This window comes from Danio rerio, chromosome 18, assembly GCF_052040795.2.
Source record: "Danio rerio strain M-AB ecotype USA chromosome 18, GRCz13ab, whole genome shotgun sequence".
Taxonomy (NCBI): domain Eukaryota; kingdom Metazoa; phylum Chordata; class Actinopteri; order Cypriniformes; family Danionidae; genus Danio; species Danio rerio.
This window is the reverse complement of record NC_141038.1, coordinates 10,098,857-10,126,830: the sequence shown is the minus strand read 5'-3', so window position 1 is coordinate 10,126,830 and position 27,974 is coordinate 10,098,857. Positions and strand designations below refer to the sequence as shown.

The window sequence follows — 27,974 nt, the reverse complement described above, 5'->3', positions numbered from 1 at the left end:
GAAAGTGCCCCCTCCTTCGCACATGCAATCGCCACACCCCATCAACCCCCCAACCCCTGCTTGCACTGGCTCTGCGAGACGGGTTTTTGCTTTTTCATTGATTTCGAGTCTTGCGTACAGTCATCTCCTTTTCACTGGTCTTCAGGCAGTCATTCAACCAAGTCATCTCTGATTCAGTTCATCCGAGCCTCCTTTGCTACAGACTGGTAAACTGTTACTTTAACTGTGCAGATCATAACACAATGTTGTCATTTTAATTCAAAGAGCAGTTTGCTTATTTTGATTCAGTTAAGATGTTTGCATGGCATATTAATGTAATGTATGTGGTGTAGACTACAAACTTATTGTAAGAATTTTTTCAAGTTGTAAACGGTACAGAATTTTTTAAAGATAGAATATGAAATATACAAGTAAAAGTGAGCATTTAAAATGCGCCCCAATACTTAATTTGTCATTTTGTATTTTTTAAATGTCACTGGCTGCATGCAGTGATGTGTTTTATATGACTAAACATATTTGTGCTATTTCTGTCCACAGGACTTAATATGTATAAATTGGTTTGGCTCATGTCTTGAAACAGAAATTACATTCTCTAAACAACATGGACAAACCTCCAAACCACTTTGAAATTGTTCACAACAGAATTGAATTTCTCATTCAGTATTTCATTTATATCATTTGCAAATGATTAAGTACAGATAGCCTACATTTGGCACATTTTCCAAGTGATTAGATCTTGTTGATCTAAACTGATAAGACAATAGTTTGTTCCATTGACAAAATTAGTCAAGACCATAATACCATGAATACCATACAGTAGGTGAATCCTTGGAACAATTGATTATTGTGGAGGATAGTTGCGACATTCACACCGTTTCTTTCCTTGTTGCATCGCAAGGGAGAATATACGCTGTGATGTGGACAAGAATCTGTGGCCACACAGACTGCAGCGTGTGGATGGTCAGAAGGGTGAGGGCAGCAGGCAGTAAAGAACTGTTATGAAACTCAAGCTTTATTTATAGCACTCTAGTTTTTTGTTTGTGTGTTTATATTACAGTTTATTATGCTGTATACAGTTTCTGTTTGCTCTGATATATGGAAGTTACTTTGTGTGTGGTTGATCATCATTATAATAAAAAAAAGGACTTACCATTTTCTTGGCAGTATGAGTGCAATGAGTGACGTCAATCCTAGGAGGCTACTCTTACCCTAAAATCCTATTTCTTTTTTTTTTCTTCACTTTTATACACAATTGTATTCTGTTAGCTAGACAGAAACAGTACAGTAACCATTGTCAATGAAGGACTGGGCTGAGACTGTAAAGTGGACATGAGGGATATTTTAGTGGTCCTTTGCCATAGTGACAGAACATCTAAATGTTTTGACTTGCACAATGATAAAGGGATGAAGCATTTTGGGGGGCACTGACTGTTTAAATGAGAAGGAAATTTAGTTTTGACACATGAGTGAACTGTTTTGGGAAAGGTATGAGCTGTTGCAGGTGAACCATGGTGGTGTGCCGAACCATTCACATTATTTTAGCAAAAGCACTAAGAGTTTTGAGAATGCCTGGTCCGTTTCAAGAAATGAGCCAAAGCAATTGAGAAGGATATTTGCCATTTTTGTGGCATTGACTTTTTATATGGGAAAGCAATTTAGTGTTGATGCATGAGTGAACTTTTTTGGGAAAGATATGAGCTTTTGCAAGTGAGCTATAGTGTTGTGCTAAACTGAAACACTGTTTTGCCAAATGATTTTAGAATTTTGAGAATGTAATTTCTGTTTCAAGAAATGATCAAACCCATAGAGAAAAACTGTAAGTGCCCTTTATACTGTTTAAACTACTAATTTAATCTATAACGTTAAAAGGTTAGTTAAAAACAGCTTAAAACACAGAAAAGTTGCATTTTCAGCTTGCACACACTCTTTAACCCTGCATTTCACTGTAAAATATAATCATTAAAATCTTTTTTGTGCATTGTTGTGTAACCCCATATCTTGTCTTTGCCTCAAAAACATTTATTTAAAGACATACATAATACTTTAGATAAAAGAAAAGTAGTCGTGTCTCCTATTTTTCTCTAAGTCCTGTTATTCAAACTGTACACTCACACAGAATTTCGCGAGACTGTCAAAGTAGCAGAAAGTTATTAGTTTTCAATGGGAGCCAGCGGCAATAAGTGGTCAGAATCAGCGCATCTTCGCCGGTGCGGGCGTTGAGGAGAGTTGTAATCAAGTCAACTTTATGGTAATGAGATATGACGCGATTCGGTGGCAAGCAATCAGAATGTAGAAGTCCACCGCTTGGGAGGATTCCAGTGAACACAGTCCTGTGACCTTTAGTTCTGACTACAGTTCCTCCAAGAGATTTGAATATTGTGGTCACCAGATATACAGTTATTTACAATGTTATCTTTCAGGGACAAACATTTATAACAAGTTACTGGCGAGTTACTGATGTGCATTCATGATTTGATGCTTCACAAAAGTTAAAGACACTTTTACCATTATCAAAATGCTTTTGTGATGCAAAATTAAATTGAACATCCAGTTATTCTTTACATCAATTAAGAAACCGGCTACAATAATACTACTATGGTTACTATAATAAAGAAAATCCTGTAAAAGTAACTAAATTGCTAAATACTCTTGACACATGAAAATGTAAAGCAAGCAGCCCACAACAAAGTTGGAAAGTTATTTCCATCATATTTAACAAACCGTTTACTATGAATTTTATGTAATTTTGCTCACATGGATAATTGAATATTAATCAGATGATGTCAGCCAATCGCTGCATTGCTGATCATGATTTTGAGGATTGATAGATCAGTCCTTCTCAACACACACAGCGATCTAAGATCAGTTCATCCAGACATTTTAATCTGACTCGCAAACTTGTTTGAAGAACCAAATAAACCAAAGATCAGTTATCAAGATTACAAGATCCAGGATCTGCCAAATCATCTCAGATCATTTAAGTGAGGTACGAAAAGCGGACCCCAGATCTTCAGTTTAGTTTGTCCAGTGGGCCAGCACTAGGGAGAGTCCTTGTTATCCCAAACTTCATCCTTTTAGGGTACATGGACATGTAACCATTCACAAATCAAATAATTGTAACACATTTGACTGCAAAGTCAGCTATTCAGCCGTTTTTTTCTTGTTGTTTTGTTTTTACTTTTTTTTGTTTCTGGTAAATAAATATTGTAATCATAAATTTCAGATCTACACCACCTTTTCTAATTTGACTGTAAACTTAATTTGGATAAAGCTTAATGATATTGATGGTCTTGTTTAAAGACAGATTTCGAGTTGACAGAGCATTAATCCAATTATTATAGAATATGTTGTTTTTTTGTGTATGTAGCTTGTGAGAACTTTCTTTATACTGTTTGGACTTTAACAGCATTGTAACAATGATTTTAGGATTTTTTTTTTTACTTTAATATTACAAATAATGTGTTTATTTATATTTACTTACTATAGATATGGCATCAGATTATATTGTTGTGGCAGCTCTTGGAAGACCTCTGTTTCCTGGAATGCTGTATGATTGCCGCAAAGATTCCTTCATTCCAGGTGGTGTGCCTAGTCTTATGAAAAGATTTTTACTCAGTTTCACCCATTTGTCAATAAACAAACAGTACTTGTGGAATTTAGTTAATAGTCATGAAATACATGAGCTGGACATTTACTTCAACAGTTAATTACATCTGTTCATCTGCCACATCTCTCCTCAGGTGTAACTCTGTGGAATAAGAATTCACTGTCTGAAAATTTGGACAGTCATCCACAGCCCCAGACAGATTTGAAGTTCAGTAGCTCTGACTCTTTTGCTAGTAAGTCCAGTCTCCTGGATGTGAGTGCTTCGTTGAAGGCCAGCTTCTTGGGAGGACTGGTGGAGGTGGGAGGATCTGCCAAGTTTCTGCATGACACCAAATCTTCAAACAGACAGTCCAGAGTTACAATGTACTACAGTGAAACCACCAAATTTGAACAGCTTACTATGAACCATCTGGACAACATTACCTACCCTCAGGTGTTTGAGCAGAAAACTGCAACTCATGTGGTCACAGCTGTACTGTATGGCGCTCAGGCCATTATGGTGTTTGATCGGACATTTTCAGAAGAGGAGAACAAGCAGAAGATTGCGGGGGAACTGAATCTAATGGTGAAGAAGATACCCACATTGTCAATTGAAGGAAGTGGAGCTGTAAATATGACAGATGATGACACAAATATGGTTGAGAACATCTCCTGCACATTTTACGGTGACTTTCATCTTGAGCAAAGTCCAACTTCTTACATCGAGGCCCTTGATTTGTACAAGAAGCTCCCCTCTTTGCTGAATAATTCAAAGAATGCAGTTCCAGTTAAAGTGTGGCTTTATCCTCTTAATTTACTGGATTCAAAGGCAGCTCAATTACAGGCAAACATAAGCACAGGTCTGCTTTCCTCCATTGAATTTATGATGGAGGATCTAGAAAAAGTAGAGAGGACATGTAATGACCTGTCCCAAAATACACTGGTAAATGATTTCAGCGACATCCAAGAGAGGCTGCAGTCATTTCAGAAAACCTTTAATAAATATAAGGCAAAGATGCTGAAAGAAGTTGGCAGAATTGTGTCTGCTATTCGAGGAGGAGAAATAAAGGAAACATCAATAGAAGAAATGTTGATCTACCATGACTTTCTTGGCATGTTTAGGCAGTGGTTGAAAGATGCAAAGTCTGAATTTAACCTCTTGAGTTCTTACATTAAGGGGATCAAGATTGAAGATTCAGACAATCTCAACACTGTCCTCTTTGATCCTAATGTTGACTTTGTGGTGTGCTTGATGCTCACATCTCTGAATGAAGACCCATATCTTGAAAGCCTGAAGAAGCTTCTAAAATCTGACAAGTCTAATAAGTTAGATGAAGAACAAAACAAAGTTTCAGTGACCTGTGAGACAAAGTGGTTCAATGATCCTGATGTCAAAACAAAGATGAGAGATAACTTGTCCCTTTTCAAAGGCTTGTCAGTGGCAAATAAAGATGAAAATGGAATCTGCTTCATTATTTCTGCAATATCTAATACACTCAGCCCAGGATCCTCCATCTATCTGTATGAAAAAGGGAAACTGAAAAGCACAGATTTCCAGCCAGTGTCCAAACCTCCACCACTGATAGTGAAGGATGTCCATGAACAAACCATGTCCCTGAAACTGCAGAAGTCCCCAACTGGAGAAACAGAGCAGTACAGAGTGGAGTACAAGCAGGTAAAAGAAGAATCTAAAGCTGAAGAACAGTGGCTTGTCATAAACACAACTGATGAAGACTTTACTCTATCTGGACTGGAGTCTGGAAAGCAGTGCATGATCCGCTACAGGATAGTGAGTAGAGTGGGAGTGAGTGAAGCCAGTGAGACCGTCAAATCTATAACATCACCAGGTAAATGCCAATTTTTGTGATCATTTAGAGAAACAGTATTGATGTTGAAATATCATTAATATAAATATTGCAATCAATGCATTACTTTTATATAGATTAGTGAATTCATTGTCCCCAGCTATATCATGCATTGAATGAAATGATGAAATAACAACTCAGTAGAATATTAATAAATGAATGCAAATGTGCAATGCATTATATTGTTAAAAGAAAATAACTTTTATGTGAATCTGTTGAAATAATTAGAAAATTTAGATGAAAATAGCCATTTTTAATAATTGAGACCACTAATGAGAGACAAGCATGACACAGCCTAAAATTTCTCCATGTGATCATGAGTGGAAGAAGCAGTGCTGCTTTACCATTGTAAATACATTTTAGGCTGTTGTTATAACACATCTCTGTTTACCCAGTCTAATAGAACACAACATATTCATAGCTCTGTTAAACTCTGACACATTTGTGCGTGCTATAGGTAAGCTTTTGAGACATTTCTTTAGGTCCTAGTGTTGTTAGAAATGTTGTTATGTAAACTCTTAGGTCCCCATCGGGCCTAAGCTGAAGAACAAAAATGGGCCAATGAGCTGGCGGCATCAGCATGCAAAGCTGGCATCAATAACAATCAAGCTTGTCATAAAAGCGTTGCACGTGCCAAGCTAAGGCAACCTTTTTACTCCAGAGCTTTTCAAAAAACGTCTGAGAGAGTGGTTGAGGGTTTTCTCCGACTGTCTACAGAGAGAGAACGAGAAAGCAGCTGGCTTCTCTCGGTCTAGAGTGTGTTTTTACACGCAGTGGCAGACGGTCAACCTGGGTTTCTCCCTTGCCTGACATTCTTTGGGTCCGTCCTCCAGAGCGGTAAGTTTTTCTGAAAGACCAACATGGTTGTGCAGCACGTCTTTTTCAAGATGTCACTCCGTGCGTTTCCCGGGCTGCTTTGGCCATGGGTCTGGGGATGGGCTATCCCCCAGTCCCGCGGCCAGACCAACTAGATGGGTGCTATGTGGAGGATATAAAGAAGGCAAGACCTTCCAAGCCTTTCATCCCCTTCTTCCCGGAAGTGCATAGTAAGCTCACACAGTCTTGGAGGGCACCTTTTTCTGCCTGATCTGCGTGCGCTTTGGTCCTCACTATCCTTGGAGTGTGGGCTGTCAATGTCCAATGAGGATTCGAACCCGCTCCCTCCCTCCGGGGTGATGAGCGCGACGTCGGATCTAGAGGCAGACTTGGTGGCCGTGCTTTTCCAGGCTGCTTTGGCAATGGGCCTGGAGATGGTTTATCCCCCAGCCCCATGGCCGGACCGACTAGAGGGGTGTTATGTGGAGGATGTAAAGAAGGCAAGACCTTCTAATCCTCCCATCCCCTTCTTCCCAGAAATGCACAGTAAGCTCACGCACTGCGTGCACCTTCGCCCTCATCAGCTATGGTCACCTACCAGTGCTACCAAGCGCACGCGCTGGCCCAGCTGCACGAGGATGGTTCTGACCCAGGACTGAGCATGAGCTTTGCACCGCAACCGACTATGCTCTGCGTACCACCAAGTTGGCTGCATGTGACCTAGGAAGGACAATGGTCACATTAGTGGCCCAGGAATGCCACCTCTGTCTAAACCTGGCTCATATGCGTGATGTTGATAAAGTTTGCTTTCTCAATACACCCATATCCCAGGCTGGCCTTTTTCACGTCAGTGAAGAAGCAGTCGGAGGCGATGGGTGAGGTCATCTATCGGCGGGATCCGAGATCTTCTCCGCCACCTGCACCTCTATCCCAGTGGGCCGCTAAGTCCGGTAGACAGACCACAAAGCATCCCTGAGACGGGCCATCTGGAAAAGAGGGAATTTGCTCTTTCCCCGAGGGCCGGGCTCTTAAATCAACAGCGTTAAAAAAAAAAAAAACGGCATCAAATCCTTAGAGAAAGAGATGAGACAGCCCAAACACTGTCAATCTGGGACGCTATGGCTTCCAGCTCACAGGATTGGTTCACTTCGCCAGTGGCTCGCGGAATGCAGGAGAAAGGTCTCCTTTGTCTCACACTCCCAGCCTCTCCTCCGGAGTTTGGGTGCAAGACGAGAGTGAATCTCTCATCTCCTGCTGTCCCGTGGGACCCCAGCACTACCAGGTTGAACCGGCCCACTACGCGCTGCACTACCGCTGGTGCATCAATGATCGTGCAAGTTAAGCCATCAGCGGGGGCGCTGCCTGCCTAGTTAACGCTGACCAGCGCATCACAACAGGTCATTCGCACAATCAGGCTCGGCTGTGTGATTCAATTTGCAAAACGGCCTCCCAAGTTCACGGGCGTGTATTTCAACAGGGTCAGCCCTGTGTCTACCCCTGTCTTGCGAGAACAGATTGCTGTCCTCCTGGTGAAATATGCTGTCAAACCGGTCACTCCAGCCGAGATGGAGAGCGGGTTTTACAGCCTGTACTTCATTGTATTTAATGTCTCCATACTTCCACGCCATCGTCAGTTTCTGCGTTTTGCGTTGGAAGGTCTAGCCTGGCAGTACAAGTCCTCCACTTTGGGGTCTCTCTGTCTCAACTGGTTTTCACCAAACTCGCGGAGGGTGCCCCAGCGCCCCTTCGGCTCGCGGGCATCCGCATAATCAATTATCTCAATGACTGGCTGATTTCAGAGGACTCGCAATATCAGTTGATTATGCACAAAGACAGGGTGCTTCGGCACTTTGACCTATTGGTGCTTTAGGTCAACCGAGAAGAGAGCAAGCTCGCCCCTGTGCAGAGCAACTCTTTTCTCGGGTTGGAGCTGGACTCAATCACCATGATTACGCGCCTCCCCCAAGAGCTCGCCGAGCTGATACTGACCTGTCTGAAAGAGTTCGACAGGAAAACTGTGGTGTCATTGATATTATTTCAGAGGCTCCTGGAGCATATGGCATCTGCAGCCGGTGAATAGCCACTCGGGTGCTCCATATGAGACTGCTTCAGCATTGGCTTCACAATCGGCTGTCACTCCGCTGTGTGGCCGTGCCCTTAGCCACTGGATGGACCCTGCATTTCTACAGGCCTGCGGGCCACTAGAACCAGTGTCCAGGCATGTCGTCGTTTCGACGGATGCTTCCAGTACGCGTCCATGGTAGGAACCTGGTTGCATTGCCATTTTAACTGCCTGGAGCTGTTGGCAGTGTATCTCGTGCATGCTGGTCAGAACGGACAGCACGGCAATGATGGCATATATCAATCGCACGTGGGGTATCTGCTTTCGCAGCATATCTCAACTAGCTCGCGGTCTGCTCCTCCAGAGTCATATACGGCAAAATCGCTGCATCCCATTCTTCCCCACCGAGCTCAACCATGCAGCCGATGCGCTCTCATGGCAGTTCACCTGGGGAAATGGAGACTTACCAGCTGCTATGGGTGCGTTCTAGTGCACTGGCTGTACAGCTGACCCCGGAGCGTGCATAATATGCATTTCTCCAGTGAGCCTACTAACACAAATACTGTGTAAAGTCAGGGAGGATGAGGAACAGGTCTATGTATTGTCTATGTATCTCTGGCTCAATCTGACCTGTTTTTCAGCTCTCTACTTGTGATGGCCCCTCCCTGGTGCATCCCCTGGAAGAAGCTTCTTCTCTGGGACAGGCACCATTTGGCACCCGCGCCCAGATCTATAGAACCTCACGTGTGGTCCATAGATGGAGCGCGGAGGACTTAGGTGACCTATCGATTAGGTGGTTAACGCTGTCACCCTCTACGAGGCATGCCTCAGCCCTGAAGTAGAGTCAATTCGCTGTGTGGTATACTTCTCTCCGAGAAGAACCCCCGAACATGCCAGATCACTGTCCCCTCTGCACTTAGGGTCAGGATTATGATCATACCCGCTCTGATGACGCGGCGATGGCGGCGCACTGGGAAAGCATTGCCTCATCATCTAGGAGGTGCGAGACGTGGATATTAATTCTATCCTGCCCCCCTCTCATACCCATTTGGAGATCTCTCTTAGGAGAGCATTTTCCCAGCCCTTATCACATCAACATAATAGTAATAGCATTGGTCAAATTAAGTATTGGGGTCAGCAAGGTTAACAACATTTTCCCAGCCCTGACCTCATCAAGTTTATCAACAAAAGGGTTGCTTTGGCCTGAAAGCATCACCCGAACACAAGGGCACAGTTGTTAAGACTCTGCCTATATCATCTGTATCACTTTGGCTCAGCCTGTGCTCAGGAAACAAAATGTTTAATGTCACAACCTAACTAGAGTTTTAAATGAAATGGGCTAATTAAAAACCAAAGAATAAAAACATTTTTATTATATATAGATTATTGTTAATTTAGAACAAGTTTATGAAAATATATATATTCCCACACTACCCGAATACGGCAATGAGCAGGTTGTAGCAATGGGATGCGACATGCCTAACATCCACATACTTTAACTCATACCTCAATGTCTGAAACTGGTGAAGCCTCATGTTGATGTAAATACTGTGAAAAAGGCCTGTGCCATGCTGGCCAAAGAGCTCCCAGTAGAAGCAAATGTTCATACCCAATACTCTAGGCACTTGAGTACACATGCCACCAGGAGGGTCCCTGACAACCAGCACACCACAGTCTTAAACTACTCACCCACAAAGCTCTACACATAATTTTGAATTACCAATATAAGGAATTGAAAGGCCATTTGCAGCTTGATACTGTAATCATGACATGATCTAAGATGTTCCCACAGATCAAAATTAATGGTGCACGGATGGTGCACAGACTCTCGCTAACCACAACAATCTCAGATATCTTTTACAAATGATTGCATTAGGTTTATGTCATTGCAAATTGCACAGATAATTGTGAAACAAGGCCATACTCTTGGCTAACTGATTCAGTTTCTGTTGCTGCTTCAGCAACATATGCCGCAATTCACTAATTTCTGACCTAGCCCCACCACCATTTATGCTCTGATGTCCCTGCACCCTATACTGAATGCCATATGTTCAGTGACAGACTGACTTCGACCCTGTGCTCTCCCAGGCATGCCCTCTCGTTCCCAAGAAAGAGCTTTGAACATCATACAAAACACCCTAGAACAGTGTCATAAAGCAAACTTTCAAATTGGCCCATTCAGTTGAGTTAAAAATCATGTTGTAAAACATGACGTTAATTGACGTATTGACGTTAATCAATTTAAGTACTGAAACATGTAAAACAGGAACATAAAAAGAACATTTTAAAAGGAACTCAGATAAACTCAGAAATAGTGGAACTCAGGAAGATCAGATGGTGGAATCCTGACAGCATCCCCTTCTCCAGGGGTAGCTTCTCACACCATTTTATGAAGCTGGGGGCATCGTATTTACAGTTCTTAGATTCAGGGAGAGGGGGGGGGAGCGGGGGGGGGTAGTTAAGATATCACATAGATTAATTGTGTGAAAAGGAAAGTTAAGGGTAGAGCCGGGTGATAAAATAGTCATAAAATAATAACATAATGTTTCATATAATTCAGTATCGATAATTGTTGAATATTACTGAAATCTTTTTTTAGCAATATTGACAGTGGTGTAGGTGAATAAATACAGATACCGATTTATTGCCCAGAATTAGTTAGGGGTCTAGATGTTGTAGAAGGGAGCCATATTACATTTCTTTTTTAACTGGAGAAAGGCTTCAGGTGTCCAGGAGAGGGTTTCAGCTTGCCTTTTAGGAGATACAATAAGATGGCTCTGATAAGTATCAATGTACAATATGAAAAAGCAATGGAGGAACTCCTGGAAACCTCGTTCAGAAAAGTCTGGAAAACTGTTGATGAGATGGACACTCACCTGGCAACACCCAGCATTCTTAGTGGTTGGAAGGACTAAGGAAGGCATCCACTGATCTCCTTTTTCTTAATACAAATGAGATTGTACGTGTTCTGCATATCCAGTATGAAGTAGATGCATGTCCCGCAGTTATTCCAGAGCTGGTGGGACCAGGAGAAGTAGATAGGGTATCTGTACGATCTGAAACTTCATCAGATGATAATCGATGCAGGTCCAAAAAACATGTCTTTCTTTACACACAAAAAAGAAGCTCAAAGCATTTAGTAAAGATGATGAAGTGATAAATCCTTGATGTAATGCTTTCTGCACATACACCTCCATAGCCTTGCTCTTCAGAATGGACAGGAGATAAATTCTTTGCTCTAGGTAGTTTGACACCAGATAGCAGATTGATGGCATAGTTCCATGTCTGATGAGACGGAAGTTGGGAGGCTTACTACTTATTAAAAATGTCCTGGATTGCACAGTATTAAGTTTCTAGTTCCTTTTGAGTCCCAGGAATTTCAGTTAGCATGAATGCTGCTGGAACAGGTAAGGATAGTAAATGTTTACTAAGTTATCATAATTATAATCATAACCAGTAACCATAATCATGGTTTTACTGGAACTGGTTTAGGCAGTATTGGGAAAATTAATTTTCCAAAAATGCTAAAATCAATTTGAACAGCTGAGAGCAGTTGATAGTTGAGTAGTTTTTGTAGTAAAACAGACAATTGCTCACATTAAATTTGTGACTAATAATTAACTCTTAATTCTTTATAATTTATCATTAATTAATAGTTTGAAAATCTTAGGCCAATTATATTCAGTAATTTATTCATTATCTACAATTACTTATACTTATTGCAAATTATTACTTATTATATTATACTTATTGCAAATGACTATTTTAAAAAGTCTAACTGCACAATTTATTTCTTCATTAATTCTATTTATTTAGTTTGTCCTGATCCTGCACAACAAACTTTCCTGTATGATGCTCCTGAAGAAAAACCAAGAGTGCTTGTGAGATGTTTTACTCTTCTTAAATTTGAACATAAATGTATTTTACACAGTTTGAATGCCTAGTTTTAAATGTTGTGTATATTTTTGTTTCTGTTGCAAGACTGTGCCATGTGAATACCTACTAGACAATGGAGTCTATAACATGATGATCATTACCATCAATGGAAAAGTCAATGCTGATGCAAACCAGTAAGAGAAAAGCACACACCAGTATGGGTCAAAGTAAATATATTCCACCAAAAATGTGATTTAGTGTAACTTGTTTAGAACAAAAATCAGTTGATGATAAATTAAAAGACTCTAAAATGATTGTAATCAGTATTACCACTTAATATTTTTCAGATTTTAGTAATCACAGTACAGAATAATAATTTCCCTACACAAGATTAACAATGATCTGTAATTAATCATTTAATACTCAGAAAGAATGTATGTAAAATATATACATTTGATTCACACGAAAAAAAAGTTTATCCATTTGGATTGCAGTTAAACTATTAAAACAGGCTTATGTTCGCAAATTAGATTGAATATGTAAAACAGGTAAGATTTCAAGCATACATTCTAATAATTTTCAGGTATTTCATTTTCATTAATAGTTTTTTGTTAAAGCATTATTGCTGACTATCAGTATTAATGTGTTAATTGTGTACAACATATCCGATTTTAAATCTGGAGCCTCGCTAACAACCCCGTATGGTGGCAGTGGGTCCGGATCATCATCAGAGCATGTTAGCCGGCCCTCCGATGCAGCGATGGACATCTGGTCCCTGGTGTCATCTAATGAGAGCACAGCCATCCCAGATGATGAACCAGCGCCCTCACTCGAAGCTCAAACAGAGCACACTGAGGAGGAATGACGGCAACGGATTCGCCCCCACTGTAATCCTCAGGCCTGCCATTGTGCTAACCGACTTGCAGGGAACAACAGGGGTGGCGCACCCTAATGCTAGAGTACGATCAATTCGACCACCGCTGTTACATCTTCACCCGCACTGGTGAGGAAACTAGTTTCTTGGAGAAATCAGGATGCAGATCAGGAGCTCTTATTTCTCAGTCAGAATGTTTACACGGACACCAATAATTTGATTTTAATGTGATTAAGACAAAGCAATTTTTAATTAATTTAATCCGATTAAGGTCATAATCGAATTAAAGAGAAATCGAATTAAGACAAATGGAGTATGACGATATTAGACGCATTATTGAAGTGCAGTATAGACATGTATACACCTTAATCAAATTATTACCATAATGTAGGACTTTTTGCCGCGATTTGTTACAAAAAAGTCCACACACACACACACACACGGCTATTTGACTATTCTATGCACCTACCGAGTCAGTGCAGACCACAGACACCTGCATCGTGAAATGCTGAGGTTTTTTCTACCATTCAGCATGCAGTATGAACTTCCATTAAAACAACACTCTTCCAGCAGTTCATAGTTGCATCCAATATCTCGTTTTTCATGGGGGGCATGCATGAAATGTTCCTGAATGATAGCGAAAGTGCCAAACTGCAGTTAAAGTCGACAAATTAAAGATGAAACATCTGAAATTATATGAAACTCCGGAGGAAATTCGGATAGCGTGGTGACGCATTGAATTATGTGTTATACCATGTAAAACGGGATCATGAAAGGAACATTCAAAAAGCAATTCATGTAAACACCCTAATCATATTATTGCCTTGTCTTAATTAAATCAAGGCAAATATTTTGATTGCTGATGTCCATGTAAACGTAGTCAGTGAGAGGTCTAAAGCAAAGAATCTGATGCTTGCTCCGCAGACGCTACTGGTATATCTCACTTACGACTAAACACTCGCACCTGCAGAGCCGAGCTCTGCTAACTCATTTGGCATTCATTGGCCCTTTTTCTTTCTTCTCAGAGTGATTGATCATCTAGCCAGACGCACGTTGGAGTTCCCATGAAGGGGAACTTCTAAGCAGCTCCTCATTTGTTTTGGTGGTTGGCAAAAGAGAAGCGCCATATCCAAACAGAGGTTGGCTCAATAGATTGTGGATGCAATCACCCTTGCATTCTAAACTCAGGGGAAGCCATGTCCCCAGGGGTGAGAGTGCACTCAACAAGGAGTGTAGTCTTCTTCTGAGCATTAGCACACAGTACTTCAATTCATTGGCAGTTTTCATACATTTTAGTGATTGGTCTTCTAAATGAACCCCAATACTGTCATTCTGACATAACGTCTTCATTCCCTCTTTTGGGGAACAAGGGTACATATACCGGAATGTTTTAAAAACTATTAATCAAATCATAGGTGTATGACTGACACATATTACAATTTAATATTTACAATGGATGGACAAGAAACTGAAACACTGGTCAACTTAGTGTTGGAGGTTTGATGGCTAAATTTGACCAGCCATTGATTGAAAATTCCACCAGTAGGAGCAGAGTGTGAAGGTTTAATCAGCGGAGTAATAGCATTGTTTTGCTCTAAATATTGCAATGCAAAGACCATTAAAAGTAACATATCAGCGTTCAAAAGAGGACACATTGTTGGTGTGTCTCAATGTGACCAAGACAGCAAGTCTTGTGATGTATCAAGAGCCCACTATTCTGCAAGAAAGTTTGGCTCAAAATACCTCTGGCCACTGTGTTGGATCTGTCATTTTATGCTGTCAAAATTAATGCTGTATTGGCTGCAAAAGAAGGTCCTATACTTTGAAATACACTGCCCGAATAATAAATTATTGTGGTTTAAATCCTTTGCTTTAAAAGCAAAGTGGTTTGCTTCCTTTTTAAGTCAAGTGAAATATTAAAAAGACACATCTTTTTGCCCATAATGTCAACTATCATTTCACAAGACCATGGATGTCCGAACATGGTGTATTACTGTCCGGATCCTACCTTTTCTCATTATTAAATTCAATTGCACTTTATTGGTCAATAAACAACAATGCTGTGCACTACCCCATGTCTGTTGTCTTTGGAGTATCATGACAATTCTATTGTGATATATAAAACAATGAACATGGCCTGATTTTTTATCATCAATAATTTATGTAAGTCTTCTTCTTTATCACCCCTGTGTATTTCAGGCATCTAATCACATGTTTTGTCTTCTAAATAGGTTTGTTGTTGATTTAAGTAAAGGCCCAGACATTGCATGTCATGTAAACTTTAGCTTCAGTGAAGATGGAAATCCAAGGATTGGGTGTAACAGTCTGATTGGATCCATCTGGGGCAAAGAAGAGCGTGGGGTTTCCTCCTTCCATTTTTTCCGAGGAATGCCTTTTGAGGTGAGTATGACACCAAACATTTCTTTTATTTTATATTTTACTAGTTTTATTTTGACCCAAAAGTGAAAAGTCTGTAATTAATCACCCACCCGTATGTCATTCCAATGCTGAGATCTTCATTCCTATTTATAACACAAATTAAGATATTTTGTATGAAATTCGAAAGCTCCCTCAAGTTCAGAAAAGGAGCCAAACATTGTCAAAACATTCCTTGTAACTTCGGTGGTTCAACTGTAGTCATACAAAGCTCACACACTTGAACACTTTTGTGAATCAAACACAATTACTATGGGAAACAATATCAGATAGCTGGATGTCAGTGTGGAAACAGAGGTAAAAGAATTCCTGAAACAGCATCAATAAAACAAATATATTTTGAGACAAAGCTCTTTTGAAAGGGGTTGCATTTGACATCTGCCATGTTTGCTAAGTTTGTATATGCAATTGATAGCATCTGTTTTTAATTTCAGATGAAAATCTTATGCACCAACACTGAATTTCAAGTGACAGTAAACGGATCACACCTTATGAATTTCAAGCATCGGATCCAAGAGCTCGACCAGATCAGAGGCATTGGCATCTACCGTGATGTGACCCTCAGCTCTTTAAATGTGGGGAAACTGCAGTGAGATGATGTTGCTAATGCAGTTTTAGTTTGATCTCTTGACATCTATGCAAGCATGTTATTTCCTTTAGTAATCATAATATGTTTTAAAATACTATGTAGCAGTGGAGTGCATGTCCTTTTTTTCTGCAGCACCTGATCAAGAAGTTTTTCTATTCATTTTTTTCCAATAAGGTTTTTAGAAATATGCTTAAATTTCTTCATCATTTACTCACCCTCAAGTGGTGCTAAACATTTATGACTTTCTTTCATGTGCTGAACACAAAAGCTGAAATACTGACTACTGTACCTCAAACATGTGTTAAGTAAAAAGTATCAGTACAATTTCATATTTTAATTTCACACTGGTAATAGCCTCACATTATATTGATCCATTTCTAGAATAAGCTTACATTTCTATTTTTTATCTAAAACATTGTGTTGCCTTATCTTGTGTAGCCAAGCAAAATTACTCCTTTTTTTAATCAACACTCATAAAAGTCCTGTTTTTGTTACAGCATGTAGTCTTAAATTTAGCACTTCGTTTTGTCCCAAACGTATACAAGTTTGTCTTTTTTTTTCGCTGAAATATATACTTAATGCATATGAGTACAATTTTAAAGTCCTGTTTTTGTTACAGCATGTAGGCCTATATTTCTATAAATAATAAAAGTCTTCAATTTAAAACTTAATTTTGTCCAAAATGTATATACGCTTGTTTTTTCTTTTGCTAAAATATATACTTAATGCATATGAGTGCTATTTTAAGAAGTCCTGTTTTGTAGTCCTATATTTCTATAAATAATAAATGTCTTCAATTTAACACTTAACACTTAATAATAATGTCTTCAATTTAACACTTAACACTTCACTTCTCCACTTCACTTCCTAATCTGCAATTGCCTCTGGATATACCACAAACTGTACTCAAAAAAATAAAATAAATAAAATAAAAAATTACTAATACTTTCCTTCTTAGACTTTACAGACCTGAAACTTGCCTATAGCACTTATTCATTGTTTCTCCAAATGATGTTTAACATAGCAAGGACATTTTTACAGTTTGTCTGATAATGTTTTTTTTTTCTGGGGAAAGTCTTATTTGATTTATTTTAGCTAGAATAAAAGTAGGTTTTATTTTTTAAACACCATTTTAGGGACACAATTATTAGCCCCTTTAAGCTATATTTTTTCTAGATAATCTACAGATCAAACCACTGTTATACAATAACTTGCCTAATTACCCTTACCTGCCTAGGTAACCTAAGCTGTAAGCTGTATAGCAGTGTCTTAAAAAAATATTATTTACTGCCATCATGGCAAAGATAAAATAAATCAGTTGTTAGAGATGAGTTATTAAACTATCATGTTTAGAAATGTGTTGAAAAAATCTTCTCTCCGTTAAACAGAAATTGGGGGGAAAATAATCAGGGGGGGCTAATAATTCTGACTTTAAGTCAGATAATTTCAACTGTAAGTTTGTTTTTTTCTTTTGCTAAAATATATACTTAAAGGGTCATGAAACACCAAAACAATTTTTTTGAGCTGTTGACAGTCGTATTTGTGTCCCACACTGCTAAAAACACTATTAGGACACATATATCTCCCTAATAGTGAAAATTGGTTGTTTTTCATAATTTCGAGCAAATTCGTACATCCGGTTTGAAACAAATTTTTGAAGCTGCGTCACGGCCATGAGATCTTAGCGTGTATTCCACCATGTAGACTGGACGTCTGTAACTATTACGTGTCTGAGTGTGCTGCATTAATGCATGAGTAACGCTTGGTTCAAGCCAATCAGCGCGCTTTATGGACTCACGTGTGGATTACAGTGCACGCAACGCGCCATAGAAATACATGTCTAAGGAGCATTGTTTACCCGAGAGCTTTTCTCGTCTGCAAATGGTGAGATGCGGATTTGCTGCTCGTCTCTTAATAAAAACGCGGCTCTAAAGTTAGTTGCTGGTGATTGCCCTCTCTACAAATTTGGTAAGTGAGCGACCAGTGATATTTGTTTATTCAGATGGCAAAGTTAGTTCGTATAGTATCATGTGTAAACATGTTAGCACCACAACCAAACTATTACCTTAGAGCAGTTCCTCGAATCAAATATCTCGTTTGTCACGAGGGGCATGAATAAAATTCCTGAATGAAAGAGCCAAACTGCAGTTAAAGTCCACCATTTAATTTGTCAAATAATTCAATTACTGATGTCCAAGTAAACACAGTCACTTTGTCACCGACTCGGTCCCAGTCATTCCCCTCGCTGGCCAGCAGAGGTCACCATTAGCGGACTTCTAACATTACATCACCCTCATACACTGATTGCAACACACTTGCAGCACATCTCACTGATCACCCACGCACACACTTATAAGCAGCCCAAACACTTACTACAGTGCGAAGTCTTGTTCTGCCCTAGCTGACATTACTGAGGGTTCATATCCTTGCCTGATCTCCCCGTTATTACCTGGACTGTCCCTTGACCTTGCCTTGCCTTGCCTTGCCTTGCCTGCCCTGAACCCTGCCTTGTACCTCGACTTTGATCCACGCAGTCTGCCTCGAACCAGGGGCGTTGCTAGGGTCGAAAAGGGATAAGGGGCTTAGCCCCAAAGAATATAGGAAATAGGTAGAAAAAAAACATTGATAAATTAACCCACTTCTCATTTACTAGTCTGTTATGAGCCATATCATACCTCTTGAGCCTCCTATCTCTTCCTGATTTGCAGTTTCTGTTTGTTTTTTTGAAAATGGTATTTTCTGCATGTCTTTAAATCTAAAAATATAATTTATTTTATAGTGTGAGTTGTTATCCAATGTAATACAAAGCTACAGACATGTTCATTTGGACAGAGTGATTAACTGAGGTGTCGTGTTGTCAAGATACTGGAATTTCTAAATTTAATACCTTGCAAAATATTGATATTCAATAGGCTACTATTTTTATATAATAACAATTCTATCAAAAATAGTTGACTACAAAAATAAAAATAAAGATCTATATGCTAGAAATATGTTTACTTTAAATTTCTTCAGAGGGAATGTTTTTCAGTTTTCCTCAAAATAGGGTGATGTGGGCATTGTAGCACTTTAAATGCATGTAATGCCTGTTTTATTCATACTTGAGCAGAAATTCCATATATGCCTCACAAAAGTAGTAGAACATTCTAGGAAATCCCTAATATGGGTGAAGGCATCCAGCTGTTGCTGTAGTAGAATGAAAATTAGATCTGAATAAACATAAAAAGGCTTTAACTGACCATTTACTCGACTGCAACAATAAATGTTTTATACAGTTGAAGTCAGAAATATTAGCCCTCCTTTGAATTTTATTTTCTTTTTTTAAAATTTCCCAAATGATGTTTAACAGAGCAAGGACATTTTCACAGTAGCCTATGTCTGATAATATTTCACTTTTTAAGAAAGTCTTATTTGTTTTATTTCAGCTAGAATAAAAGCAGTTTTACATTAAAAAAAAAAAAACATTTTAGGGTCAAAATTATTAGCCCCTTTAAGATATATTTTTTACAATAATTTTATTTTAAACAATAACTTGCCTAATTACCCTACCCTGCCTTTAAAGCCTTTAAATGTCACTTTAAGCTGTGTAGAAGTGTCTTAAAATGTCTAGTCAAATATTATTTACTGTCATCATGGCAAAGATAAAATAAATCAGTTAGAGTTGAGTTATTAAAACTATTATGATTAGAAATGTGCTGAAAACAATCTTCTTTCTGTTAAACAGAATTTGGGGAAAAAATAAACGGGGGCTAATAATTCAGACTTCAACTGTATGTGTTCTTCCAACCATTTTAGGTATTTTCATAAGAAAGTCGATTTATAATTCGATGCTAACTGACATAGCATTTTACAGTAGAATATAGCTATATAACAATAAGCTAGATGCATAAACTCACTGTGCTTTAACTATTACAGAAACAGATGTGACTTGCAATATCATATAAATATGCTTAGATATCTATATCATATCTAGAAAGCTAGTACAATTTACGTTTTTTGACTACCTCGCATGTATTTACATTGATATGATGCACATTTGACTGATTATAGTTATTTTATTTCACCAAAACTACACACATTTTATACTGTGGAAACAAATAAGCTTCATCAGTAGTTAAAACTATTCAGTTTCGCGAAAGAGTTGTATTATTAAGTTACCTCATTAGCTTCAGCTCCTCAAAATAATGAATGAATGAAGTGCAGTGGCGGGATTTTCTTAACACCATGTGACAACAGAGCCACTCCCACCTGCCGGTAGAAACAGGTACTGCTGAACAGCTGACGATTTAATTACCCGACACAAACGCTGCGTTAGGTGGAATGTTCGTAATGTATGTGGTAATTTTCAGTACTTAGATAACAAAATTAATGTTATACAACATAATTTTATTTAAGTGCAACATATTACAAGAGATCAGGGGTTTTTGACAATACATCTGGGGCTTAAGCTTGAAATCTTGGTGTGTTCTGCAGCTGCACAATTTAGCATACTGGGGGGTAGATGCTGACGTGCAGGAGCACCGGTGAATCGGCGACGCTCTGCGCGTGACACCCAGTCAGAGGCACTTGCAAGCAAGCAAATAATAACAAAATTAATTTTCTTTTATTTAGTCTTGACAATGAACTCAAGATGACTAATAAAATAATATTAACAAGATTATTATTATTATTATTAATAAATAACTTTTCGTTTAGTCCATTTAGTCTTGCCAAAGGACTGTTTATTAATTAATCTACGAAATATTGTTATATCAGAGTACACAAAAAATGCAGTATTATAAGTCACCAGCTGGTGGCGTAAGAGAATTGTATTTTCTCAAGCACGTTCAGAAAAAAAATCTTGAAACTTCAAGGTCGAATCTCTGAACCGATTCCTTTAGAAGGTTCATTTTTGGCATTTAATTATTTTTCAGTTATTTTTGTCATCAGACAAGTCTAAATGACATTCTTTAACTGAATGACAAGTACATAAAATATAGCAGACATTTGTCCCAAATATGAGAGATCTACATCATAAAAAAGTAATGCATCAAATACAGAAATGTTAATAATAATAAGCATTTAGAGGATTAGAGTTTTAATATTCTAATCATCATTAATTGAGACCAAATTAGTAGCTAAACATGTCTGTGTTCACTATTTGCTTTTTATCTCATGATTCAGTTTATTCCAATTATATGCTTTTGATTAAAACACAGTCAAATAAAAAAAAATCCTAAAAAATTGTTATGAAATTTTTAATGTTTTAATTTAACATTGAATTTGAAAATGAATTTGAATGAAATTTCACAGAGGTGGCACCACCTTTAAGGTGGCACACAAGACTTGGACCGAATATCCATTATAGTATTTGGCCCAGATGTTAACAATTTTTATGTGGGCCACACAATCTTGACCCACATTTAAAATACATTTAAATTATTTTTGAGTAAAGAAAAAATTCTACCAATCAGGTTACAAGTCTATTTCAGTCATGACACGCATATCTGGCCCAGTTATGGGTTATTAACTTGACTGAAACTTGGCAGATATGGTCCATGTTTAGCCCTTGAATAGAAGCCAGAATTGGTCAATTCATGGACCATAATTCACTGTGGCATGTGGGCCAAGCAAAAGCTGATTGTGTGGGCCAGATCTGGGCAAGAAAAAATTTGTTTGTAGTAAATCAGCAGTCTGCTTAGTAATGGGAAGATCATTCCACCAGTGAGGAACACTGAATGAAAAGGTTTTGGAAAGTGACTTTTTGCGATGGTAGCAGCGGCGCTTGCTCCCCAACCAGGCTTCTGAAGGGGATGTAGACTGATCAATAGAACAAGCATCATTGGAATGCTTAACTTGATAAAAGCCTCAACTGGTAACCAATAAAGAGGGATAAAGCAGTGGTTCTCAAAGTGGGGGTCGGGACCCCCCGAGGGGTCACGGGACAATGAAGGTGGGTCGTCTGGTGATTTCCAAAAATCAATTTTTTTATTTAACCATGAGAATTACCATATTTTTCCAAGAGATGGGTTGCGGCTGGAAGGGCATCCGCTGCGTATAAACCTGCTGAATTAGTTGGCGGTTCATTCCGCTGTGGCGACCCCAGATTAATAAAGGGACTAAGCTGACAAGAAGATGAATGAATGAATGAATGAATAAATAACCAGTTTCCCCCACAGTCCAAAGACATGCGGTACAGGTGAATTGGGTAGGCTAAATTGTCCGTAGTGTGTATGTGTTTGGATGTTTCCCAGAGATGGGTTGCGGCTGGAAGGGCATCCGCTGCGTAAAAAACTTGCTGGATAAGTTGGTGGTTCATTCCGCTGTGGCGACCCCAGATTAATAAAGGGACTAAGCCGACAAGAAAATGAATGAATAACCATATTTTATCCATAAGAGAAAAAATAGTCATTTATACCTACTATAATATACTATATAGTTACTATAGTAGCTTATAGTTACTAGTTCTATTGGATTGCGACCCCTGGGGTAATTACATTATATTAAAGACACAGCAATAGCGTCAGATGCAGCAGATTGATTTAATAACAGCAGGTTAAACTTTCTGGCTCATTTACAGCATTCACATACGTAAAAAATAATTAAACGAACAATAGACTTAAGTCTATTGGTGTGTGTGCGCCATTGCATGCAAAGTTTCTGTATTTATAACCACTTTAGAGGATATTGTGTGTGTGTGTGTGTGTGTGTGTGTGTGTGTGTTTGTGTTTGTGTGTGTGTGTGTGTGTGTGTGTGTTGCAAATGGCAATTGTGAGACTCATCATTTCAGAAAGGCTTGAATAAACTTAATCACAAATACATCAAATAAAATTACCTAAAAATTTTGACTAATGAGCTGTATTTCAGCTTCATCTGTGTCTTTATCACTGACTGCTGTTTATCTAATATAAATCTGTAAAATCTGATGGGTATTTTAAGCTGAAACTTTACAGACTCATTCTGGAGACACCAAAGGCTTATCCTACATCTTGTAAAAGGTGTAATATAGATGTCCTTATAGTTTTTTATAGGCCACTGTGCTCCTGAAAACAGCAAATGTAACACATATAAGCTGAAGGTTGTTCTCTAATTCTGCTTTTCGCTGTACATGCATTTGAACAGTTTCTACAGACCGTGTGTTATATGTGAATGCTGTAGTCACTGCTGTCTTGTTTGCTGGGTTCAACTCAACAATCCCTCTTCTCAGCAGCACTGATGCAGATGATTGTTAGGGCAGTAAAAGCAGCCCCTACGCTCGGGGGGATCTGGCTGTGGACCACGCTGATGTCATATGTTTGATCAGCTCATCTGGGTCATTGTTCTAAAGCAAACCCCCCTTTAGTTCCAGCTCAATTGGTGCCTTCCTGTATACACACTAAATGCAATGCGCAATGCTTTGACAGTACTTGTGCATCTGTGAAAACAATTGAAAAACGAACAAGTCACCTTTTCCATAATGAACTATGACATCAAATGTTTTAGGTATTGTAAAATCATTATGTGATACTCAGCTTGCTAATACATCTATTTAAGGTCCCTAACTAGTCCTCTCACAACTAGCTTTTTATGTGCCTGGCCCAGTTTGCGTTCTCTCGGGGTCTGTTTTAATAAGGATTGATCTACATCCTGTTCATTCTGTCTGACCACACACACTGGTGCGTCCCAGTAGACCATCCATCCTGGATTCACCGAAGGGGAACGGCTTTAAATATGGATTGAGTGTTTACATGCTCTGAATATGGAGGTGGAGAGTTTGCCCATGCTTTGCCCACTCATCCATTTACCCATATATACATTTACATCCAAGATCAGCCAATAAAAGTGATATCTAAGATAAAGTGTACATTTTTTAGTATGATTCAGGTTGGTAAGATGCATTTATGTTTATAAGGGTTATTATCCATGCAAAAGATTGTGTGTTAATCAAATATTGTTAAAATATTTAACTGTTTTCATTTTAATTTAATTTCTGTACGCTTTTCCGGGGCAAGGACACAGGGGCAGCAGTCTCAGGAGAGAACCCAGGACTTCCCTGACACTTCCTTTAGCTCCTCCGGGGGGATCTCGAGGCATTCCCATGCCAGTTGAGAGACATAGTCTCTGGCTCAGCATGTCCTGGGTCATCCCCGAGGCCTCCTACTGGTGGGACATGTCTGGAACACCTCCCTAGGTAGGCGTTCAGGAGGCATCCGAAACAGATGCCAAAGCCACCTCAGCTGACTTCTCTCGATATGGAGGAGCTGCAGCTCTACTCCGAGCTCCTCACCCTATTTATAAGGGTGCATCCCTGCTATTCTGCGAAAGGAACTTATTTCGGCCGCTTGTATCCAAGATCTTGTCCTTTCGGTCATGACCCAAAGCTCATGACTATAGGTGAGAGTAGGAACGTAGATTAACCGGTAAATCGAAAGCTTTTCCTTTCGGTTTAGCTCCTTCTTTACCACGACGGACTGAGACATTGACTGCATTACTGCTGCCCCTGCACCAATCTGCCTGTCAATCATACGCTCCATCCCTCCCTCACTCATGAACAAAACCCCAAGATACTTGAACTCCTCCACCGGGACTTTTCTCCAACTTGGAGATGGCAAACCCCCTTTTTCCGGTGGAGCACCATGACCTTGGACTTGGAGGTGCTGATTCTCATCCCATCACACTCTGCAGCAAACCAACCCAGTGCATTAAGAATCACGTAACATCATGTTATTAAAAAAATATTTAATTAATTGATCAATTCTAAAACTTACTGCCCCATGTGATCATTTTAAAATCTTCATAAAGTGCTGTTTTTTGTGCAAAAGATAAAATTGTTATCATTAGCAAATTTGAAAATAGTTTCATTCTTAATTTTTGTAAAGCTAGACTGTTGTAATACATTTATTTAAGAGAATTGCATTTATTTTAAAAATAGATCTTTTGTAAATGTTGTGGAAAGTATATTAATGTAAATTAAAGAAAAATGTCTACTTTAATAATATGATATTATTTTTTACTTTTCATTTATTCCCGATTGGTTTGTACTGTTTACTGCTGCCTTAGTGTAACCTCATGTAACCGGTGATCAATTATTATACATGTTGTTTTGCGGGTGAAGCCAGTTAACCAATCTAGCCTTGCTAGTTTTACTGATATGCTTTAGCTCAATGACCCATAATGAAAAATAGAGCAGTAGTAGCCACTCGTGCAGTCTTTTAACCCTCTGATTTATTGCTACACATTGATTTCTAACTCTCTCAGAAAATTAGTTCAATATTGTACATTGATTTGCTGAACCGAAACAGGAGGATAGGCTCGCCATTTGAAGCAGTGAAAGTACTATATTCAGGAGCATCACTGCAGTACAGATGCACTGATCCACTGGCCAGAAATCAGAACCAGCAGGTGTTTTCCCCAAACGTGTGGTCACTGGTTTAATTTAGTTTTAATTTGAGAATTAAATCTTTGTTCCAGACTTACAATTAAATTGTGCTGCAATAATTATATAGTGCAAAGTGTGGAAAATGAGTATTAAAAGGGATAGTTCACACAAAGTAAAAAAAATTGTCATCATACCTTTGGCTTGTATGACTTTCTTTCTGCTGTTGAACACAAAAGAAGATATTTTGAAGAATGTTGAAAACCTGGAACCATTGACTTCCACAGTATTTGTTTTTCCTACTATGGATGTCAATGATTTCAGATGCATAGGCATAGTCTGATAATAGAAGCTCAAAACATAGAAATAACATATTGTTTGCTTTAAACACCAGTGCTTCTTCAAATGCAAAATGCAGGATATACGGAATGTAAATTTATTCAGCGTGCTTTGAAACGACAAAAGGGCACTTTTTTGTTAGTTTAATGTGTATATTGTAAAAGTTGCCATACGTGTTTATAATGCAATAAACACATGAAAACTGCTGAGTATTTGTCTGTGTGTTCTTTCTATATGTTATGTGTCATGGCATGTGTGTTGTCGTGTGCGAGGGTGTGTGTTTGTTTACCTTTTGTGCTGACAGTGTGCTCTCAAATCAGCTGACTTAATCAGCATCCTCCAGCTGATCTCTGTTTCACTGGCTATATATTCAGTCGGTGGTAACTGCTGGTTATCAGTCCGTTGTTTGTTCTTGTTCCTGTCTGTTTGTCTCTCAGGAATCTCCACTGTCTGTTCGTCGGATGACAACTTAGTTTGGCCAGGTGGCACGCTTTGTTTTTGAACTTTGCTGTTTTCCAGCCATTTTGTATCCTCTGATATATATATTTTCTGTTCACAACATAAATATTACTCGCTATTGGATCCTCTCTGTCTGGTGTTGTGACAGTATCAATGCAGGTTTATGCATTATTTAGCTCTTACTGTGATTTTTCTGTAAAAAGGACGCAAATAAACTTTATAAATCTCATTTGTTTATGCAGATATTAATTCCTGCCTTAGTTTTCAAATGTTCAAACTTCAAAATACAACAATAAATACATCACTGTCTGTCCCGTTTGTTTCCATCTTAGTCTGACTAGTCTCTATCAAACTAAGGCCAAGACGTGTTTGGTGCAGTTTGTTGCAATTTTCAGACCGGCGCAACTAATTTTCCTGTTTGCACCTTGTTGTTTAAACAGCAAATCCATTTGCGCCACTTTGTGAACTCAAGGGGTGTGCTGTCTAAAAAGGAGCTGTGTTAAGGCGCATTGTTGGCGTGTTGCAATTTTGAAGATCTGAAATAGACCGTGCCATTGACCAACTAAAAGCAGGTCTAAAGCCAAGCGCAGAGCGAGTAAGTTATGTAGGATTAAACGCTTAAAAGCTTGCTTAATACACACAGAATGTACAGCAATACACAAATATCTTTACATATAAAAAAAATTAAGAATAGAATGTTACAAAATTATTATTTTCTACATAAACATTAAAACCACTGCCTCCATGCCATTTTCATCTCGGGGGGCTTTTTCAGTCAATTCATGACAATTTGCATTTGTGTAATGTAACTATTATAAGCAGTATTATTTATTATATGCATATTTATATTTGTTTTAATAAAAAAAAAAAATTAGATTTGTCCACCTTTTAAGTTTTGGAGAAGTATGCATCACCATATAGGGCATAAGAATAGGATGTGTGTTTAGAAATAACTCAGTATTTTTGACCACACTTAGTTATTATTGTTTATTTATTAGTTTGCTGTAACTTAGAACTGAATTTAGAAATAGTTTTGAAACAATTCTTAGCCCTTAACAAACAAAATTAAATATGTAGACTAATGGATGTCTTCAGTGGAATGAGTTTCCACCATTTCCTTTTCCACAAGCGTAAAGAGTAAAAGCAAAATAAAGAGGCTGAATGAAGGAGGCTCGTTCTTTATCCTCATGTTGCAGATGATCTGTTTAACTGTATTCTCGCTAGCAAAGCGTTCAGTTTTTCCACCTACAAAGTCCGCCATGTAAATAGCAAATGCGCCATGGTGTGATGCAACTGACTCTTAAAGGGAATGGGGGATGAGAGATTTTTCAATCCTTAAAATAGCAAAAGTGGATTCGAACATGCCTTTAATGCTTTAGACTTTGCGCCTAGATTGTTAAAATAGAGCCCATGGTGAGGTATCACTTCGAAATCGGGTTTGAGGACATTTCTCGACCCTACCTTCTCTCTCTCTCCTACTTTGCTTCCTGTTTGATTACTGTCCTATGAGTCTCGTCATTTAAAGTGGAGCTGAATAAATGAGTACATTTATAATCCATATATTCGATTTTTCGCCTAAAAATAGGGTTGCTATTCAAAACCAAAAATTATGGTCAAAACCATGGGTAATGGGATCATATAAAACCATTTCTGGGTCATTTCTGACCTTACCTAAAACACGTACCTATTATGTAGATGATAAATAATCAAGGCACTCTATTATGCACATTTAAAATGAT

The 27,974-nt window shown here is 38.6% G+C and overlaps 1 protein-coding gene across 3 annotated transcripts; it reads left to right on the top strand.

Moving 5' to 3' along the window:
* Positions 1-96: 96 nt before the first annotated feature.
* On the top strand, positions 97-16,912 carry si:dkey-95h12.1. Of its 3 annotated transcripts, none has more exons than XR_015514731.1 (8): positions 97-206; positions 3,487-3,579; positions 3,741-5,432; positions 12,145-12,209; positions 12,310-12,398; positions 15,310-15,478; positions 15,949-16,603; positions 16,723-16,912. XR_015514731.1 is itself a non-coding variant. In XM_087292977.1 (7 exons), the coding sequence occupies exons 2-7, from the start codon at positions 3,489-3,491 to the stop codon at positions 16,105-16,107; spliced, it is 2,265 nt and encodes a 754-aa protein (XP_087149103.1). In that variant the 5' UTR covers positions 97-206; positions 3,487-3,488; the 3' UTR covers positions 16,108-16,912. The 3 variants fall into 3 exon arrangements, 1 of the variants encoding a protein (XP_087149103.1); XR_015514730.1 differs by having other exon boundaries at positions 15,949-16,606; positions 16,868-16,912; XM_087292977.1 differs by having other exon boundaries at positions 15,949-16,912.
* The last annotated feature ends 11,062 nt before the right edge of the window (positions 16,913-27,974 follow it).

Coding starts and splice junctions, on each gene's coding strand:
- si:dkey-95h12.1 (XM_087292977.1), top strand. CDS start 3,489: ATGGCATCAGATTATATTGTTGTGGCAGCTCTTGGAAGACCTCTGTTT. Junction 3,580..3,740: donor CAAAGATTCCTTCATTCCAG/GTGGTGTGCCTA, acceptor ATCTCTCCTCAG/GTGTAACTCTGTGGAATAAG. Junction 5,433..12,144: donor CAAATCTATAACATCACCAG/GTAAATGCCAAT, acceptor CTATTTATTTAG/TTTGTCCTGATCCTGCACAA.